Source organism: Papio anubis, chromosome 3 (assembly GCF_008728515.1).
Source record: "Papio anubis isolate 15944 chromosome 3, Panubis1.0, whole genome shotgun sequence".
In the NCBI taxonomy this organism is placed as follows: Eukaryota; Metazoa; Chordata; class Mammalia; order Primates; family Cercopithecidae; genus Papio; species Papio anubis.
Genome location: NC_044978.1, coordinates 168890433 through 168912004, shown reverse-complemented (window position 1 = coordinate 168912004; position 21572 = coordinate 168890433). Strand labels below are relative to the sequence as shown.

Genomic DNA, 21572 nt, shown 5'->3' with positions numbered 1-21572 from the left:
TCCCATACTGTTTTTTTCTTTAGTCACTACCTGCTGGGGATGCACTGGAGTCTGCACTGACCTCAATGTTCAGCAAAAATCTGCCCTTAGGCCTTGGCCTTTGGGAGGCTACATAGCTAACTTCCACCTTCAATATTGTCTTCGTTATTCCAGAAATTGTACCTGATCAATAATAATGGTTTGGTTTTCAGACAAACATCATATCTGGTCAGATTAACAGCATCTGCAGTATTAATGAAGGAAGCATATTATTAAGGTGATGCTAATTGCTAAACTACACAAGTAGCTTGACATGGTTTTTTTTGCTCACTTTAAAGTGACTGAGTTACTGGTCTCTGGACTTCTTTCCTGTCTAAACTGGATCAAGGATCAGCTCCTTCTATCTTGTGGGTCCACCATCCCCTAGAGCCTAACAGTCATCTGCATCCAGCCAGCAAAATGCAAAAAAGAACACAGAGAAGTTATATTCACTTCTCAAACAACTTGGCCTTGAAGTAATACACCGATTCTGTTGTCACTCCATTGGCAAAAACTGATATGCACTATCTAAATATAAGGGGGTCAGGGAAATGTAATTTCTGGCTGGCTAGCAATTTTTCATAACTGTACACTATGAAAAGGGAGCACACTTTCTTTATTGTTTTTTTTTTTGAGGCAGAGTCTCGCTCTATCGCCTGGCTGGAGTGCAGTGGCACAATCTTAGTTCACTGCAGCCTCCACCTCCTGGGTTCAAGCAATTCTCCTGCTTCAGCTACCCGAGTAGCTGGGACTACAGGAGTGTGCTGCCATGCCTGGCTAATTTTTTTTTGTATTTTTAGTAGAGACAGGATTTCACCATGTTGGCCAGGATGGTCTTGATCTCTTGACCTCGGGGAGCACTCATTTGTAATGGATATACAATTACCTAGTGCAAATAATTCAGACTTATTGCAGATTATCTGTTTTGTTTTGTTTTGTTTTGTTTTTTAAACAAGGTCTCTCACTCTGTCACCCAGGCTGGAGTATAGTGGTGTGGACTCAAGTTATTCTTCCATCTCAGTTTCTTGAGTAGCTGGGACCACAGGTGCATGCCACCACCATACCTGGCTAATTTTAAAAAGTTTAGGTAGAGATGAGGTTTCCCTATGTTGCCCAGGCTGGTCTCACACTCCTGAACTCAAGCAATCCTCTCACCTGGGCCTCCCAAAATGCTGGGATTATAGGCATGAGCCACTGCACCTGGCCTGAACATTCATTTTTAAATAAAGGTAAACAAAAACATTCCAGTTATAAATTGAAGTGAAAAAAATCTCACTGCAATGTAAGTTTTATGAAGGTGGGAATTTTTGTCTGTTTTGTTTATTGCTAAATTCTTAGCGCTTGGCACTGTGTAGGTGCTCAATAAATATTTGTTGAGTGACTGAATGAATGTGCTTCTATCAATAAGCAAAAACATTAATGTGTACGTACTACAAAAGTAAAGTGCTACAAATATTAATAATTGTGAAAAGTGTCAATTTTTTGTACAGAAACTGATACTGAGAACTTTCTGGTAGTTGAATAACAGGGAAGTAGAAGGATAATATTTAAAATAGTAAGACTAGAGAATGTCTAAAAGAATACCTCAAAAATGTAAAAAAAATTTAAATAATAATAAATGGTAGAATAATACAGATTTGGTTATTTATCATTCATTCTAATGCAGAATTGGTGTGCTAACATTCAAAATTTTAAACAAAATAAGTGTTAAGAACTGTTGGATTTCTAGTTAATTTATGCCACTTAGATAATTAGATTTTAGGAAGAAGTCCAATTTGGGAATTCTTCAGTCTTTTGGGGATAACTTAAAAACAGAATGTCAACTTTCCTACCCAAATTTCATGAAAACAAAAAAAACAAAAAAAAAAACCTCCAAAGACGTAAATGTCATATATGATAAATCCCCTTGAATTTGGATAAAATAAGGAATGTGAAGAAAAAGAGAAAGTATTAGGGAAAAATGAAGATACCCACAAATATTCTCTTCTCAGTAATCAAATTTGAAAATGTATATTAAATGTGAAAGCTAAAACTATACATCTTCTAAAAAAAATGGGAGATTATCTTCATAATATTCAAGTTAACAAAGATTTGTTAAAGCATTAACCATAATACAAAAAGAAATCTGATAAATTAGATTTCATCAAAGTTGAAAACTTCTACTCATCAAAATATACCATTAAGAAACAATGGCTGGGTGTGGTGGCTCACGCCCGTAATCCCAGCACTTTGGGAGGTCAAGGCGGGCAGATCAGTTGAGGTCAGGAGTTTGAGACCAGCCTGGCCAAAATGGAGAAACCCTGTCTCTACTAACAACAACAACAAAAAACCTACAAAAATTAGCTGAGTGTGGTGGCACACAACTGTAATCCCAGTTATTTGGGAGGCTGAGGCACAAGAATTGCTTGAGCCTGGGAGGCAGAGGTTGCAGTGAGCTGAGATCGCGCCACTGCACTCCTGCCTAGGCATCAGAGTGAGACTCTGTCTTAAAAAAAAGAAAATAAACAGGCAAGGCATAGAATGGCAGAAAAAATTCATTATATAAATAAACAACTTGTATACAGTGTATATAAAGAAATCCTACAGGCTGAGTCATGCCTGTAATTTCAGCTGGGGGATTTTGGGAGGTTGAGAGGGGAAGATCATCTGAGGTCAGGATTTTGAGACAAGCCTGGGCAGCAGTGTGAGCCCATTTCTAAAAAATAAAAAAACAGAACTACAAATTAATAAGAACAAGATAGTCTATTTTACAAGTGGGCCAGAAACTTGGACAAGTACTTGCAAAGAGGTATCTGAATGTCCCGTAAGCATATAAAAAAGGTGTAACAGTGATCAAAGAAATGCAAATTAAAGTCACACTGGACACCATTACACCACCACCAGAATGAGTAAAATTAAAAGGACTGACAATCACAAGTGTTTGTAAACATATGGAGCAACTGGAACTTCCATACATTGTTGGTGAGAGTATAAAATGATACAGTCATGTTAAAAAGTGTTTGGCAGTTTTATTAAAACTAAATACACAACTACTCTGATATAGCAATTTGATGCCTAGGTATATGCCCAAAGGAATGAATGCACATATCCACAACAAAACAAAACAAAACAAAACAAAACAATACATACAGAATGTTTATTATAGGTTTATTCATAATAACAAAAAGTTGGAAATAACGTGAATGTCAACAGGTAAAAGGATAAACAAATAATGATATATTCATGTAATCAAATAGTCTCTAACAATAAAAAAAGAACAAGTACATTGATGAAAGAAGACAGGCATAAAACAATATATACAGTATGATTCCATTCACATGAATTCTGAGAACAAGCAAAACTAATAGATCTTTAGAAAAGAGTAGTTATTTCTGGGAGCTGTATAGACTAGGAAAGGGCACAAGAGAATTTGAAATTTTTAATACTTTGGTCTGAGTGTATGTATTTTTATATGATCTTGATATGAATGTATACATATTTTAAAAAATCAAGTACACTTATGATTAGTGCACTCTATTTACTGTATATATGTTATTTCTTACTTAGAAAAAAGGAGATGGACAAATTGGCCTGGCATGGTTTACTCAATAGATTTGATGACAGAGAGAAAAACCTATCAGCATACATATCACTTGCAAGTAAATAAAAATTCATTCTGAGATTATGTAATATTAATATGAACAAAGCATAGAAAAAAACCCTGAACCATAACTCATAAGGAAACATCTAAAATATTATATAGGAATATATTATGGACCAGCCACTGTATATAACTATATCTTGATAGCAAAAATAGCATGGAAGATGAAAAACAATATCAAATTTCAGAATATTATTTTTAAAAAGTAGATACAGGTTGCATATCCCTTATCTGAAATGTGTGGGAACAGAAGTGCTTTGGATTTAGTTTTTTCAGATTTTGGAATATTTACGTATACATAGTGAGATATCTTTGGGATGGGAAGTCTAAACATGAAATTCATTCATGTTTCATATATACGTAGCTTGAAGGTAATTTCATACAATAGTTTTAATAAACTATGTATTGTGTGCCTTTGTTTTGATGACCTGTCACATGAGGTCAGGTGTGAAATTCTCCACTTGTGGTGTCATCTTGGCACTCAAAAAGTTTCGGATTTTGGAGCATTTCAGATTTTGAATTTTTGGATTAGGAATGCTCAACCTGTAATTCTTCATGCTTTTGATTCTACAGAGGCTAAAATTTAAACAAAAAGCTCGCTGAAATTACTGCTATAGACCATGCATTATTTCTGTAAATAAATACAAAATTGAGATTTGCCTAAGCAAATCAAATACAAAAACAAATTGAAAAACTTTATTTTCTAGAAATATCTTCTGCGGTGCACATCTTAATGAAGGTCAGCATCTACAGAAAACTGTGGAGTATTATGCCATAAGGACCAATCTAATTATAGCTGACAAAACTCCAATTTGACTATACTTTTAATGTCAAATTTTAAAACTCTGGTTACTAAATAACATACTTTCTAAGAAATAAAATTTCAAATTTCTTGCTCATTTATACACTTTCCATTGTACTCAAATACTTTGTTCGCAGTTTTCCTAGAGACCGACTTCCTGGAACCTCCGTCCAACTTACTCGACACAGTAGTTATCCTGGGACTTTCTTCATTTTCCTTTGTGACATCTTTTAGTTTCAGGATCCCATCCTTCTCAGATTAATCCCTCATTTCGGTGAAGCACATCCTCCAGTGGCTTCCTAAGAAAGGGTAGATGGTGAGATAAAATTCTAAGACCATGCAAATCTTAAGGTATCTTTATTTTAGCCCCACTCTTGATTGGATTATTTGAGTACAAAATTCTAGGTTGAAAATCATTTCTTTTTAAATTTAAAGATCTTGCTTTCATAATCTTCCAGCATCCAGTGTTGCTACCAAGAAGTCTAAATGCCATTTTGAAAATGTATCCTTTTTATGTAATTTCCCCCGCTACCTTTTTTGGGAAGCTTTTAGGTCTTTCCATAACTCTAGCATTCTGAAATATCCTAACAATGTGCTTTGGTATTTTTTAATTCATTTCACAGGGCACTTAGTGGACCCTTTTAATTTAGGAGACTAAGTCTTACATTTTCGGGAAATGTTCTTTAATTTTTTCTCTCTTCACCTTGTTTCTCTGTTCTCTCATTTTGGAACTCTTATTTATTAGATGTTGCAAATTATTCAGGTTTAAAGTTTCTTTTTTGTTCTTGCCTAGTTTTCATTTCTTTGTTCTACTTTTCAAAATTTCTTCAAGTTATTTTCTAATACATCTACTGAATGCTTAATTTTGGTGTCCTATTTTTCCAATAGCTTTTGTTTTTGGATTGTTCATTTTTAAAAATAGCATCCTGATCCTATTTAATGGAAGCAGTATATTTGTTTCTGAGAATATCACAGCTTCTTTATGTTCATTTTTCATGTTGAAAGTTTCCTCAAATATCTAGTGATCCTTGGCTCTCTGTGTATAGTGATTTCAAGTGACGGAAGGCTGTATAAGAATGAACAGGGCTTGTGGACTCTCAGTTTCACTGTAAGAAATAATCGAGTGTCAAGCTGTTTTTTTTACTGCTGGTCTTTTTGGGTTGGGTGAGCAGGGCTGGGTATAAACCCCATTGCCAGATTCTGTAGCCAGGTGGAGAAATTGGACTGGAGGCTCATAATGTTCAGAATACTCACATTCTGTCAATCATTTTGTCTTCCATATAGCACATCACTATCTCTACCATCATCCCCCTGTCCTCAGTTCTATTTGGTTTAATTTCTCCAGACAATAAGGCTTCAGTCATTTGCTAGAGAGATAGCTGCCTGCCTACAAAGGGAGAGCAAAGATAAACTTTCAAAAAATCCCCTGGTTTCAACTTTATTACTCCTACCTTCCAGGGTACCTTGTGCCTTTAAATCCTTGAGTCTTTTGGGGGTTCTGGAAGGCAAAGATAGGTGTTCCAAATTTGTGAACCTTTTCTGTGATGAAAAATGGTTGTCATAACTCTGCTACCTATGATATACTTGCCCTTCATGGTAAAGAAGAGTGAGAAAGTAACTGCTTGAAACACACAGAGATGGCTGGGCCTGGTGGCTCATGACTGTAATCCCAGCACTTTGCAAGGCTGAGGCGGGCGGATCATGAGGTCAGGAGATCGAGACCATCCTGGCCAACACGGTAAAACCATCTCTACTAAAATACAAAAAATTAGCCGGGCATGGTGGTGCACCCCTGTAGTCCCAGCTACTCGGGAGGCCGAGGCAGGGAAATTGCTTGAACACAGGAGGTGGAGACTGCAGTGAGCTGAGATCGCACCACTGCACTCCAGCCTGGTGACAGAGTGAGTCTCCATTTCACAACCACCACCAACCACAAACCCAAACTACCTGCTGTTGAGACAGCATTTAAAAAAATTTGTGTTTGCAAATATTGTAATGGTTATGTGGTTATTTTAGCTAAATACCACGTGTCTCCTATAAAAAGTCTCATATCTGCAATTGGGCCTCCTCTTCTGACACTCAACAACAGTTCTAAGAAATAAATATATAAGAAATACAACTTGGGTCAACTATGTGTGAGCCTTCCTCACCCCCAGTCTCTTATTATTAAATATTATTATTTTAGAGACGGGCACTTGCTCTGGTGCTCATGTTTCTGTGCAGTGGCATGATCATAACCCACTGCAACCTCAAACTCCTCAGCTCAAGCAATCCTCCCAATTTAGCCTCCTGAGTAGCTGGGACTACGGGTGTGCACAAGCACTACTCCTGGCTACTAGTCAATTACTTAGACATAAGAAAACAACACATACTGGAAAGAGTACAGACAGTTCCTGGAAACAACTATATAGACTGAAACCCAAGCTTAATCCATGCCACTATCATATTTATAGGGTTGCAGATAAAATGCAGGAAACTAAATTCAAATTTCAGGTAAATAACATAACTTTTTTCTGGTATATGTGCCATATTTCATTATTTATCTGAAATTCAAATTTATTTGGGTGTCTTGTATTTCTGTTTGCTAAATCTGGCAACCCAACCCATTTCAAGAAACATGTCCCAAGTAGAATGTGACCAACATAGAAAAACTGCATTCAAAGAAGGAAACTGGGGTCTGGACCTTTCAAGGCATGGGAGTCTACTTAAGTACCAAATAGGTAGACAGGGACCAACATCATATAACACACTTTGCAGTAAGTCTACAAGGAATGCATTGGCTGTGGCCAACATTGTCAGCCTTCAATTGATTCAGAAATTAGAATTCTTCCGGTAGTGGCTGCACCCTTCTTTCACCAGAGCTCTGCCACTCTATCAGGACAATCTGGTTACTCAAGGTGCAACCATAAAGCCCATCTAGGGTCTTTTTTGATGGAAGATGGCCATACCCTTGGGCTGTTCCACTTGTTTGGGTACCTCTCAAAGGAAGTTGCACCTACTGGTCCATTGCTTAATTTATTGTAAACCAAAACCATCAGCTGTTACACTGGAGTATCAGGTCCCACAGCTGATACCACAGAAGGAAGGGTGAATTAGGCATAGGCGAGCAGTTAACCCAAACTTAACAATTTCCCCCCAAATAAAACTATAGTACCAGCTCCTTGTTAACTGCAACACTCATTTTAGGAGTTTCATCTGGTTTGTTGCTAATTTGATAAACTAGCTTGGTTGCTGTGTATACTAGGAAGTTAGTTTTAATTTTGTTAGGCTAACCAGTATCCTGAGTCCCTTCTGAATGATTATTGTTGTATACAGCCTAACTCCCCTAATGATCCCAGGAATTTTCATATCACGTGTCATGTCAGAATCATGTTTTCCCAAATAAACTGCCCAAATTCCAGTCAAATTCCTGTTTTATGATTCAACTTGAAATTGCTGTTAACATTTTTAACTGCCTCCATAGTTTAGAGGCAATAACCCTATAGCTGTCTTCCTGTTACACTGTTATACTCCATTTTTTTTTTTTTTTTTTTTTTTTTTTAACCAGGTACCAGTGTAACACCAACATTCTGGGAGGCTGAGGTGGGAGGATTGCTTGAGCTCAGGAGTTCCCGACCAGCCTGAGTGAAACTGCGTCTACAAAGAAATACAAAAATTGGCCTGTGTGGTGGTGTGCACCTGTAGTCCACAGCTACCAATGAAGTTAAGGTGGATCGCTTGAGCCTGGGAGGTCGAGGCTGCGGTGAGCCAAGATCACGCCCCTGCACCCCAGCTTAGGCAAGAGTGAAACCCTGTGTCAAAAAAATAAATAAAAAATGAAAACCAGGCATTCATTTTCCACATCTCATTGAGAAGAGCTGGTCATAGCTCTCACAGAAGATGGGAAGCCAGCAAGTGTCAGGTCACTGTGGTATATCCTCATCCTTTCCATTTCTTGGTCTCAGTTGCAAACTTTTACAATAAGTCTCACTGCTGCTGCTAATTGAAAGGAAGAGCTTGGCAAACTGCATGATTAGCAGACTCAAATATGTAGTCATTAACTCAACTTTATTTAAAATTATTTGAGACACAGCGTAGAGATTTTTCTTTTAGCAGCAGCAAGTTGACATAGAAGCACTGGTGGTTGGTCCAGAGAATGTAACTCCCTCAGTTCAATAGATATCACTGGTGGACAGGTATGTTACCAGCTTGCAGTTATCTCATGAAGTCTGCGAAGCTATCCAGATTTCTTAGGCTGTTCTATATATCCTAGCTACCTGAGCAAAACACTTTTGGCCCTGATCTTTGTGCCACTGCCTTGTGATTAGCAGATATAATTTAAATCTTTGTACAAAGTATCTATATTATTTTCTCCATTTCCTTGGGTGAGTATCGTTGTGGGGGTTTAATTGAAGTGTGTCCTCCACATGAATCTTCATTACATGTGGATGGCTGCTCCATTCAATTCTTTTATGATTCTCCACTATAAGCTATTTTCAATATGTGAAGGGCCAACATATGGATTAGGGTTTAGGTTTATTTAGTATGATCCTAGATAGCAGAAATGGCTTGGGGTAATAGATAGGTTCATATATTTTAAAACTAATTTCCTATGTGTAGTAATCTTATTTAGTTTTGCATTCCCAGTGTCTGTACTAGAGTAGGCACTTCTCCATAGCAATATTGGATGAATGGCTAAATTTCTAACAAGAGATATTTAAAACTAACAGTCTGCTCCAAAAGACATGTTCTTTAACACTGGAGCCAAAAGTAGAAAGCCAGATGCAAGCCAACTTACGCGTAAGAAAATAACCCAGGTGACTTCTAAAGTCTTTAAATGCTTTAGCTATTTACACTAATATCAAAACATTTTCATCAGACTTTTTTTTTTTTTAAATTTTTATATGGACAGGTGTGATAGAAGGCCCAGCAGGAAGGGCTTCTATCCCCCAGAGGAGACATATCATATGCCCTCCTGCCATGCATGTATGGATTTTTTCCTTTGCTTAGGAAGCAGATGGGATTAAAAGACCTGATTATGGTCTTTGAGGCTCAAGGTATCTGGACTGTTTTAATAAAAATGTTGCCTATGGCTAGGTGCGGTGGCTCACACCTGTAATCCCAGCACTTTGGGAGGCTGAGGCAGGTAGATCACCTGAAGTCAGGAGTTAGAGACCAGCTTGACCAATTGAGAAACCCTGTCTCTACTAAAAATACAAAATTAGCCGGGTGTGGTGACACATGCCTATAATCCCAGCTACTTGGGAAGCTGAGAAGAATTGCTTGAACCCGGGAGGTGGAGGTTACGGTGAGCCAAGATTGCGCCATTGCACTCCAGCCTGGGCAGCAAGAGCAAAACTGTCTCAAAAAAGAAAGAAAGAAAGAAGAAAAAAAAAAAGTTGCCTATCTGCACTGAGAAAGTAAAAGCCAGTTAATGTCCACTGGTTTAGAAATAATTTCCTTACTCCTTTGATAAATATTTCTATAAAGAGAGGATAAATGCAACTTTTTATCCTAATTATGGTGACTGCATTTAACCAGAAGCCAACATAGTGAGTGCAAAGGTAGTAAATTCATTTCCAAACCCAGTGTTTATGCCACACAAAAAGTTAACTTAAGGCTTATTTAGGTACCTGTTATTTTGTGCAACCTGGAATTACTTAAAATACATAAACAAATAAGCTCACTTTGAATCTTGACTGAATATCAGACATTTTCTTCTTCAAGTGCGTTTCTTCTCTAGAGACGTCAAGTCATCTCCTGTCAGACGTACTATATAGATTCAGGTACTGTGTCTATTAACTCTATTCAGTACTTAGTGAATGTTGAGTATGTCTTAAGCAAAGTAGGATCTATTTCATTTGTTGAGGACAAATGACTATACGCTGTTCAACATGTACAAAGCTATTGGTTTATTCAGCTGCCACGCTGTGGAAAGGCTTCCTTTCGAAGTGAAGAGCAAAAATGCATTCATGAGCAAGGCACTTTTATACACACACCAAGAGAGAAAAAAGAACATATTATGAACACATAAACATCAACATAGGTTAATATTCAGACCTCTTGCCTACCTCCTCCCACCTTCCCTTAAACAAAAAAAAAAAAAACAAAAAAAAAAAAAAAAAAAAAAAGTTTCCAATAATAAATTCTAAACCCCCCCCCCCCCCCCCTCCCCTAAAAAAAAAAAAAAAAAAAAAAAAAAAAAAAAAAAAGGAAAGAGTTTCCTGTAACATTTTAGAAACCAGTTTCACAGAATATCTACATAGGAACAATTTCTGATACATTCAGTTACACTAACAATATGATATGGTTTCAGGTCAATAATTTCCACTAACAAATACTTTTATCTACAATTCCCTCTTTTTTTCCTTTAGACAACTAAGACTCAGCAGAAATATTCATTAGGTTATAAGCATTCTTCTCTCTTCTTAAAATTGCTATACATTTACATAATTTATGATTCCTAACTGCCTTTTTTTTTTTCTTGAGACGGTGTCTTGCTGTTGCCCAGGCTAGAGTGCAGTGGCGCGATCTCGGCTCATTGCAACCTCCACCTCCCAGGTTCAAGCAATTCTCCTGCCTCAGCCTCCAAAGTAGCTGTTGATTACAGGTGCACGCCACTACGCCCGGCTAATTTTTGTATTTTTAGTAGAGATGGGTTTTCACCATGTTGGCCAGGCTGGTCACGAACTCCTGATCTCAAGTGATCCACCTGCCTCAGCCTCCCAAAGTGTTGGGATTACAGGCGTGAGCCACCGTGCCTGGCCTGCTTCAATTTTTTGATGCCACCTTGTAAACAGCACTTAATTATGGAGAATAGGAAAAAGCAAAACTAAAAAGAGGATATATATATATATATGTATATATATATACACACACACATACACTTTTCACAATCTCTTTTCTGATTCCCTTTAGATGCCCAGTCAACCAGGACCACACACAGATTTCATTTTATTTGTAGAGTGTATGAAAAGATTTAATAGTCTCATGCATTTTATTTTACGTATACTGATTTCTATGTTTTGACTCATTTAAATAAAAAAAAACAAGCCTCATTTACAAGGGCATATACTCTTCCTTGTTTGGCCAAAAGAAAATCTATAGCTAAATCTACTTAGAAAAACAATGCTGCTGAAACTCTTAACTTCAGATTGTATTAGGCTGAGATTTTCTAATAAGAAGGTTCTTTAAAATTAGAAGGGTTCCTGACGTTTGCAATGGATGTGGAAAGTACTTGAACTTTTACTCCAGGAAATGCTATACAGACTAAAATTTTAATCCATTAGCAGTTAATACTGAAAGCAGAAATGCTCTCTTAATCATTTTCTATTAATCTTTTGAAAGGTATTTTATTTACTCTTGACAAAAGTCTGAGTACCAAGATTCAGGAAACATATTCTCTACAGAACAGGTGTTTGTTTAATCCCAAGGGATGATCTTATAGGCTGATTTAGCCAGAGACAGCCTGGTGGGAGACTGATATAGAACGTTCATGATGTAATTGTAAGTGCCATAATAAGTTTGGAGTAGTACAGGCTAAGCTTAAAATTGTACTCCTCCCTGCTGCTCCCACCCCCCTGCCAAAAAAAGAAAAAATAAAAGGAACCCTAAAGAGTGTCCTATGTAGGCACATCTATATAAAAGCTGGGAAAGAAATCCCCATCCCTGCCATTTCCCTTTGTGTAGTTACTCAATTTAACTACCTCCATAGAAATGCATGTTAGAGAAGGGTATGCTCAGAAAGGTATTACTGTGGGTAGCTAACTTCTAGCTTTCAATAATGGCTGTTCTGAAGTCTGGATAATAAAAGGGGTGGTGGTCTACTTTTCTTCATTAATAATCAGATATCTCATTAAAGCCATTCAGAAAGGCAGAATAAATTGGGATGGGTAGGGTGAGAAGTGAGTGTGAAGAATATTCAACTAGCTTTTGTAATATGGTCCCCTTAAGTAATTCTCCATTGGTATTTTTTGTTGTTGTTGTTGTTGTTTTGAGACTGAGTCTTGCTTTGTCACCCAGGTTGGAGTGCAGTGGCATAATCTTGACTCACCGCAACCTCTGCCTCCCTGGTTCAAGTGATTCTCCTGTTTCAGCCTCCCGAGTAGCTGGGATTACAGGCATGCACTGCTGCACCCAGCTGATTTTTTTTTCTATTTTTAGTAGACGGGATTTCGCTGTGTTGGCAAGGCTGGTCTCAAACTTCCGACCTCAGGAGATCCACCCACCTCAGCCTCCTAAAGTGTTGGGATTACAGGCGTGAGCCACCACGCCTGGCCTTGATATTATCATTTTATCCACAGGGTTTGTCAAAGGGTATCCTCTTTGGCTTGCCAGGGCATAAGATAGTTTGACTGAGAAGACATTAGTGGGCTGTGTAATGACTAACTTTGTACCCCTTCCTCAATTAGCAACATCAGAGATATCACAGCAAATGGTAGATCTTTACAGTGATGCAGTTAGGAGTTTGTTAACTGCCTTTTGGAAGTCAGTGTAAGAATAAGTAGTGTTGATGGGTTCAGTACGAGTTGTTTCCTTAACTGTTTTAGTCAGCCAGCCACAGCAACACCCAGAAACACAAGAATTAGGGATCTGTTTTAGGTATTCAGGTATGGGAGTGGCTCTACTCAATGTTCGGCTTAGCTGTTTGGTGGCAAATTGCAGTGCTCCATTTAGAGTGGCATGATCTCTAGAGAGCCGGCTGGGACTTGTAAGAGGCTTTTGAAAAGGTGGGACCCCACAAGAGGCCAGAGGGGGCCATTCAGGAATTGGTTCCAGTTTGGGGACACAGTGGGAACAATGGGAGAGTCTTAGACCTATCTCTCGAAGTATATGGACTGGTGTGCTTGGATCCAAGAGTTTAGCATGATACAACCAGGAATTAGGATTTAAAGGTTTCCAAGTTGTGGAATATTTTAAAAGGCACTTAACCTGCCAGGCAAGACTCTCAAGAGGCGATAAGTTGGGTACCATGGAGTCCTCTTCTTCAGAGGAATCCCACTCTTCCCCAGAACTCTCATTTAGGTAGCTAATGTTTTCTTCTTCCTCACTTTCTGAATCTGACAAGTGGTCAGGAGAGGGATTTCTAGGACCCATCTCAATGAAACAGAGTAAGGAACCAGAAAAAGGTAATAATCTAAAGCCAGCAGAACACTTACTAACACTGGCAAATAGAAATAAGAGATGAAAAATCCTTTCGCCAAGATTAATTTGTCTTTCAGTCCATTATGCACATAGAGTATGCTTGCGGCCCACACCACTGTGCTGTTCTTCAAGATTATGTTGTATATTCTTCACTTACAAAGAAGACATCTTAGTTTTCAGGACCAGTTCAGTGTGTAAAAGTATTTAGTCACTTACCAGTGGCACAGGTCAGAGTATCTCCTTCAAATCCTGGCTACCCAAGAATACAAGGGGTCCTCATCTAGGCAAGCTGATTTACTTAGCATAGTCCCAATTGGTAGTGGTACTGTGAAGAGACACTTTTTGTGCTGTTTTGCTGGCAGTGATATTATATCTACTTGACAACGAAAAGAAGCTCAGTAGTTGTCTTGGTTGTCCGCTGGTATAGCAACTTTTGTGCAGTGGGGACTGATGGGATGAGCTGTCAAGAACATCTGGTGTAAGAGGATCCGATGCTTTCCATAGGTGACGTAAATGCCCTTGGAAACTGGTGATTTAGCTGTTGGACTATCTGGAAAGGTAGCCTTAACCTGTGAATGAGAAGACTAGAGACATGATATTAAAGCCTGAAAGCACTGGATAACATTATTGCCTACCTAACCTCAGGATATCTAAAATCAGAACAAATGCTGAGCAAGAAGTCTTACAGACTCTTCTCTCTCTATCTCATAGGCTTAGGCCAATTTACCTGTTGGTAATAGCTCTTACAATCACAATATTGGGGAGGAAAGTCTGGGGCCATTTTAATTCTTTGTTGGTACAAAACTGGGCCAGTTTGTATGCAGTTTTAGCCCAGAAAATTACTTTTGCAAAAGCTGATCCCTTATGTCCCAAACTCCAAATAGAGAGCTCTAAAAGGTATTTATTTATTTTTATTTTATTTTTTTTACCTTCAGAGGTGCTTGTTGGAATTAGTTTTAGGGGGCCTGTCCTGGTGGTAGAGCTGCTAGATGTTAGGACTCTTGCTGGGACCTCAGAAGTTGTGATCCTATGACCAATTCTATATAAGCTGTTCCACAAAAAAGAAAAAACCATGAAAACTGACCAGTTCCTTTTATAAAGATAACAAAAATAAATTCCAAACTTAGAGATGAACCAAACAAGAAAAGTATAGGCTCACTTCACTTGCAAAATCCTAAATATCACTTAACAGAATCCAACAGTACATTAAAAAGAATATTATCAAATACAGCCTATCCCAGGAAAGTAAGAATAGCTCAAATTATAAAAAATGTACAAATTACCAGAACTAAAGGAAAAAAAGAGATCATTATATTGAATGTGGATAACCTTTGTTAGTTCCTGACCAACATGTATTTATGCTTTAAAAGACAAAACAAAACATTTTTACTAAACTAGAAGGAGAATGTAACTTTCTTAACTTGGTAAAGGTTATCTACCAAAATCTTTAAGCAAACATTATCCTGAATAAGATGAGATACATTTCCTTTAAAAGTGAAGTCAGGGGCAGGGCACAGTGGCTCATGCTTGTAATCCTAGCATTTTGGGAGGCCAAGGGTGGAGGACCACTTGAGGTCAGGAGTTCAAGACCAGCCTGGGCAACATAGCAAGACCCTGTCTCTACAAAAAAATTTAGCCAGGTGTGGTGGTGTGTGCCTTTAGTTCTAGCTACTTGGGAGGCTGAGGCAGGAGGATTGCTTGAGCCCAGGAGTTGGAGGCTGCGTGGTGAGCTATGATCACACTGCTGTACTCTAATCTGGGTGACAGAATGAGACTCTTCTCAACAACAACAACAACAACAACAACAAAAAAGTGAAATTAGCTAAAGATGACCATGTTGACTGAGACTGATATTGTCTGACACAGGACGGAAAGTCCTAATCAATGTTTTTCTTTTTGGAAAAAGATACGTTAAGAATTGGAAGAGATAAAACTATTAGTTTACAGATGATTATCATCTAATTAAAAAAAAACAGAGTTCAACAAGTTTCCTGATCTGAGATTAACCTATGAATATCCATTAATTTAATTACTTATATAACACTTATTATTTGCCACAAATGTTAACTATTTTAAAATTCTTCTAACAACCGTAAAAGGTGGTACTTTTATTGTCCCCATCTTACCTGTGGATTAAGTTACGTGACCAAAGTCATTCATCTAGTAAGTCACAGGGCCAGTGTTTCAACTCAGGCACTGTTAACTTTTATACTAGCAATACTAACTAGACCATATATAAAGACATTTCACAGAAGGAAAAACAAACAACAAAAACCTAATCCTATAAAGAACCTAGGAACTAATCATTAATATATAAGATCTAATAAACAATATAGAAGATAATTTAAAATACAGACATTCCATGCTCTTGGATGGAACAAATATCATAAAGATATCAACTTTCTCCCTATTAATTTATACAATTCCAATCAAAATTTTAAGGAACTCTATATAAAGGTTATATAGAAAGAATAAAATTCCACATATAGCCAAATGAACTGTTTAAACAGAAGAGTAAGGGAGTTCCTATTCTTCAAGGTATGTACTATGACTAATGTCACAGAAATTAAAATAGGGTAGCATTAGTGTAAGAACAGACAATAGTCCAAAAGAGCAGAAAAGAGCTTAGAAACAGAGCTATATATAATTTGGGAATGTAATATAAAATAAGGTTGGTACATAAACTAAGGGTGAATGGATATGTTTAGTACATAATATTGGTACAACTGGCTCACTATATTAAAAAAAAGTAAAACTATTGGAACAAGAATTAACAAAAAATTAAGAACAAGGTTAAGAAAAAAAAAGAAAAGCAAAACCATGTAATACCTATACATATAATGACATGTATAAGGGAGGATTCATGATGGATTAAAGATCTAAATGGGGATGGTAAAACCATACAGTTAGTTAAATATAATACAGAATATCTTTGTGAAATGAGGCCAGGGAAAGACTTCTTAAACAAAAAAGCATAAAGCACCAGACCAAAAAATGAATTTAATCACATCACAATTAATCATTTCTGGACTGAACTAAAGATACCAAGGACAAAGTTAAATCAATTTTTAAGAAAGATAGCAACTTCAATAAAGAAATGAGCAAAGGACAAAGACATCCAAATTATAGAAGAGAAAATCCCAAAGCATGAACAGTATGATCACATTATGCTATCAGTTTGGTAGAATAAGAAAGCTGGATAATGCCAAGTATCAGTGAGTTATTTTTTGGAACTGGCACTGCTGGTGGGATTGCAGAGTGGAGTAAGTGTTCCTAACAGGCTGGCAGCACTACTTAGGCAAACTACTTGCACATCTCATGATCTAGCAATCCTACTTTTGGGCATAGATAGCAAAGAAATTCCCATAAGAACATGTATGAAGATATACCCTGAAGCTACATCTGTGATGACAGGAATTAGCAGCATTCCAGGTTCCTATCCCTAGAGAAGCGGACTGGTAAAATGTGGTGGAAACACATTCCAAGTATATATAGCAACATGGGTGGCCTTTAAAGGCATAGCTTTACATGAGAAAAGAAACAGTATCAATGTGTCGTTTATGCTACTCTGTACGGGGCATTTCCAAAATTAAAGTCAGTGGACATTTTCATTATCGAATACACTGAGTTGTGCTAATAAGGTCATATGGTATGGCTTCAGGTGAGCAATTTTCCTCTAATGAATATTTCTCTGGCCTTCACACACTCCTAGCACAGTGTCTGGCATGTATGAGTGGCTCAGTAAATGTATCTGAAACAATCAGAGAATGGCAAAGGCTTGCAGTAAGTAACTACCACAAGCAAGTTCTATTTTACTCCAGGGAGAGAACAGTTCCCAAGTTATAGCTTGGTGATTTGGTAATGTTAGACAAAGACAAATGAGATAATTTTTTAAGGCAAGATCAACATATGACGCTACTACAGCAATATAAAGGAAACTGCTTATACCTTTAAGAAGAAACAATGTAATACTTCTTAGTTTATAATACTATAATACTGTGCCAGGAGTGTGTGAAAGCCAGAGAAATACTCATTAGAAGAAAATTGCTGACCTGAAGCCATACCATATGACCTTATTAGCACAACTCAGTCTTTATTAACTGAGACAGGAAGAAGCTGTTGGCTTTTAATTGCGCTGTCCTCTAATATTTTTGCTATTTTCACTTCAACCAGATTGCACCTGTGAGATTACTAATTGGCTATACTTCAGTTATTATGTTACTCAGAAAATTTTTAAAAAGGCTCTTACTTTCCCATAATTGTTTTTGTTCTGTTTCACAGTACGGAAGTTAGGAAACATGTAAGCTTTAAGGCAGTATACTATGTTGTTTAAATTTAATCTAGCATCTTTAAAAAAATATTTTCAGATTATAATATCAAAAAATACTGAACCCCTCCCCCCATGGCTTTAACCATTGAAAAAAAAAACAACAACAAAAACAAACCTAACCAAAATATAGTTAGGCTGACCTCTGGTGGCCAGATGTCTCATTCTTCTGTAACTGACAAAATGGTGTGATGTCTCTGTTGGTGAGACAGCCAAGTTGAATACAATAAAGAAATACTAGCTGGCTCACGCCTGTAATTCCAACACTTTGGGAGGCAAAGGCGGGTGGATCACCTGAGGTCAGGAGTTCGAGACCAGCCTGGCCAACATGGAGAAACCCGTCTCTATTAAAAATACAAAAAAGTAGCCAGGTGTGGTGGTGAATGCCTGTAACCCAGCTACTTGGGAGACTGAGGCAGGAGAATTACTTGAACCTGGGGAGGCAGAGGTTGCAGTGAGCCAAGATTGCGCCATTGCACTCCAGCCTGGGCGACAGAGCAAGACTCTGTCTCAAAATAAAAATAAAGATAAATATTAGAAACGTCACAAAGCAAAATTATGGGCAACACAAATGTTACCACATTCTTATCTTAACTAGCAGTTGAATATCTATAAAGTTTGAGGAATTAAGCAGGAGAATGGATAAGGTATGGCATATTAATACAATGGAGTACTATAGCAACCTGTGTCGCAGTTTCCTCATCTTAAAAGAAGATGAAAGTTATCCTACAGGGTTTGTGAGCAATAAACAAAGTAAAGTGCTTAGAATGATAAAGGTCAATCACGTGCAAGTTACTATTATTAATATATCAATATGAACCACAGCAATATTGATTGAAAAAAGCCAGAGGCACATATAATTATTCATTTAATGGTTAAAACATGCAAAATAGTACAATATCCTCATTCAGGGATTTATTTAGTCATTAACATAAAAAAATGTGTCATTAATATATAAAAATCTGCATGGTAAAAGTTAACAGTAAATTAAGAAAATCCATTACTTCTTCGGAGTGAAGGTAATTCAAAAGGAGAAAGATGTACAGGTGGCTTTAGTAATGTTCTATTTCTTCAGCTGGCAGTAGGTTACTGAGGTGTAGGAGAGGGAAAAACGGCTTCCCTCCATCCTCCTAGGTTCTTTGGCTAGGTTACAAATTAACTTGACATAAACATTAACATGAAAAAAAACCCGTACTTAACTACACATGCAGAGGAGTCCCACCATGGTCAGATGATTGAAGATTATACAGCATCCTACGCTACTCAAGAAATGGTGGTTTGCGGCTTTCTGGGGGATGGTTGGCCACAAAGTTGTGGAAAGGTGAGGGGAGGAAATAAACGGTGAATAAAAGTTGTCTTGATATGCAGATAAAATCTCCCAGGTAACAAAAATTATCGCAGAGCTGCCCTCTTCGTGATACAGATGCTTTACTGATGTATATTTCCTTTGTAGATGTAAATTTCTTTTACAACAGGACAGATTTTCAGAGTGACTCCTGTGTCTGCATTTTATCAGAATACCAGCTCAAAATATACCCTAGAAGTATACTGTAGGGTGGCATATTCTGTTCTCCTACAGTCTTATTTTTGGATGGTGCATCCTGAGATCCAACAGAAATTCTGCCTGATATAATTTCATTTAAAATTTAAAAACCTAGTTTCTACTCTTCTTTATTTTAACCACTACCCGAAAGACCTTTCCATTCTCTTGAGTTCTCCCTTAATACACTGTCCTTATGCCCGCTTGTAAACAGGGCCTCGACAGCTGCATATCTAGAAACGGCAATTAGCTAAGTTAGCCCGCACCCCCTTCGCAGCGATCCCCGGGCCGCCTGCACGCCCTGCGGAACCTCGCAGTCGGCTTCACCAGGGCAGGGACTAAGGCCTTCAAAAGACCGCATCCGTCTCCACTAACCTCGGGTCGCCCAGCTTAGCGGACCCAGCAGCGTCTCCCTTCTCAGAGGCGGCCGGGCCTCCGGAACGCGCTACGAACTTTCCTTTGTCGCCGTCTCTCGAAACGGAGCCCTCGTGTGGGGATCCCCCGCCCTCTGCCCACAAGGGAGGTTGTTATCTTCGGCAGATCTCCCGTTCTCACCCTTGGAGGATCGCTTCTTCTTTCTCGCCTCACGCTCAACCGCACTACCCAGCTAGGCCTAACACTAGCAACCCTTCCCCTCCCGCGGCTAGGCCACTCCACTCCGCTCCCGCGCCGACACTACTTCCGACCGAGTCAAGGTCCCTCCCCCTTAAAAACGCCACTTCCCTCCGTGAAAACTGTTGGACAAGGTTGAACCTAGACGCATGCGCCCAAAGCGCAGGGTGTGAGATGGGTGGACCCATCGCTTCCCGCTCTCTCCTCCCAGAGCGCTTGCGGCAGTCTCGCGGGATTTTCCCCTCTCGCGGCAATTATTTGAACGTTCGGGCGGTAAAGACTCCCGGGGCTGTCAGAGAAGACTGCGGAGAGCTCTGCCTCTGGGTTGGCGGGCGGGCAGGCTGTAGCCGAGCGCGGGCAGGACTCGTCCCGGCAGGGTTCCAGAGCCATGGGAGCGGAAAAGAGGCTGCTGTCGATTAAGGAGGCCTTTCGGCTGGCGCAGCATCCGCACCAGAACCAGGCGAAGCTGGTGGTGGCGCTGAGCCGCACCTACCGCACGGTAAGCGCGCCCGGCCCTGGCCGCCGCCCCTCGCCCGCCCCGGCCCACCCTCCCTCAGGGGCCCTCCGTGGCCCTCGGGCTCGGCGCACCGTGACTCCAGCCTTGTTCACTTTCGCGACTCACTTCATAGGGACCACCTGAGGTTCGGAGAAGTCAGAGATTTACCCGAGGTCGCCTGCGCCCAGGCCAGAAAGACTCGGAAGTCTGGGCGTCATTCACACGGGCCCCGCCTTGGCTTTTCTGAGCCGACACCCCCAGCCTCTGGGCGGCGTGGACCGTTATTCCTTAATCTGATTGTGAACGTGGAGAGAAGCATTTACAACCACCGAGGCTATCAGACATCAAATATTGAACCGCAGAGTGGATCCTGAATGCGGGGGTTCGGTGGTCGTTGCCCCTGGGGTCATCGTTCCCCGCCGACCGTCAAATGATTCTACCCTCGTCCCACGGTTACATTGAATCCAATCACCAAATACCAAATTAATCGTTAGGGCCTGGCCATTCTTATTTATGTACGTTACTATTTGTTTGTTTTGAGTGGAACCTTGAGAAGACTAGAACAATTAATTTGGGGAAGCTGAATTATCTTGAGGTCCAAGAAAAATTGTAAGTAAACATCGCAGGGCTTTGAGGATATGAGATAGGATGTGCAGGTTATCTCATAAAGAAGCTGCTGGTGATAGGAAGACCTGAATATGAGAAATATAAAAGGCAGTATTGATTTTGGGTTGTTGATGAAGAAGCGTATTTGTAATGTACTGGTACTAAAGGCTTATTGAGAATTCAAAGATATTGAAAAAAACAATCAAAGGAATCTTTTTACTGTCAAAAGTCAAGCTCGTGTACTCCCATTATAGCCTGGAGAGAAATTCATGCAAATTGATTGCCCTTTTGCTGGTTTGGATAATTAAGAGTTTACTAAATAAAGATTTTAATTTGTCTGCATTATTATGGCTAGTGCTTTCAGAAGTCTTAGGGTGATGTTGGGAATAAAGGATTTCTGTCGGTGCA

At 39.0% G+C, this 21572-nt stretch overlaps 2 protein-coding genes across 10 annotated transcripts in view; one reads left to right on the top strand and one right to left on the bottom strand.

Moving 5' to 3' along the window:
- Positions 1 to 3148: 3148 nt before the first annotated feature.
- DCAF16 (DDB1 and CUL4 associated factor 16) lies at positions 3149 to 20744 on the bottom strand. Of its 8 annotated transcripts, XR_004182836.1 has the most exons (5): positions 19826 to 20201; positions 14513 to 14631; positions 13800 to 14167; positions 10127 to 10423; positions 3149 to 4759 (listed from the first exon to the last, which is right to left on the bottom strand). XR_004182836.1 is itself a non-coding variant. In XM_009206585.3 (3 exons), the coding sequence occupies exon 3, from the start codon at positions 13533 to 13535 to the stop codon at positions 12885 to 12887; it is 651 nt and encodes a 216-aa protein (XP_009204849.1). In that variant the 5' UTR covers positions 13536 to 14167; positions 14513 to 14631; positions 20727 to 20744; the 3' UTR covers positions 12431 to 12884. The 8 variants fall into 8 exon arrangements, 6 of the variants coding, with proteins under 6 accessions (XP_009204849.1, XP_003898577.1, XP_009204847.1 ...); XR_004182835.1 differs by lacking the exon at positions 10127 to 10423; XM_009206585.3 differs by lacking the exons at positions 3149 to 4759; positions 10127 to 10423; positions 19826 to 20201 and adding an exon at positions 20727 to 20744 and having other exon boundaries at positions 12431 to 14167.
- The window catches only part of NCAPG (non-SMC condensin I complex subunit G), a 33393-nt gene continuing 32014 nt past the window's right edge, over positions 20194 to 21572 (top strand). The window contains exon 1 of one of the 2 annotated variants that reach the window (XM_009206580.2): positions 20194 to 20561. In XM_009206580.2, the coding sequence (XP_009204844.1) occupies positions 20451 to 20561 (111 nt within the window). In that variant the 5' untranslated portion in view covers positions 20194 to 20450. Of the gene's footprint in view, positions 20562 to 20647; positions 21168 to 21572 lie in introns of those variants that run through there. The other variant, XM_009206581.3, reaches the window with a different exon arrangement.

Coding starts and splice junctions, on each gene's coding strand:
- DCAF16 (XM_009206585.3), bottom strand. CDS start 13,535: ATGGGTCCTAGAAATCCCTCTCCTGACCACTTGTCAGATTCAGAAAGT.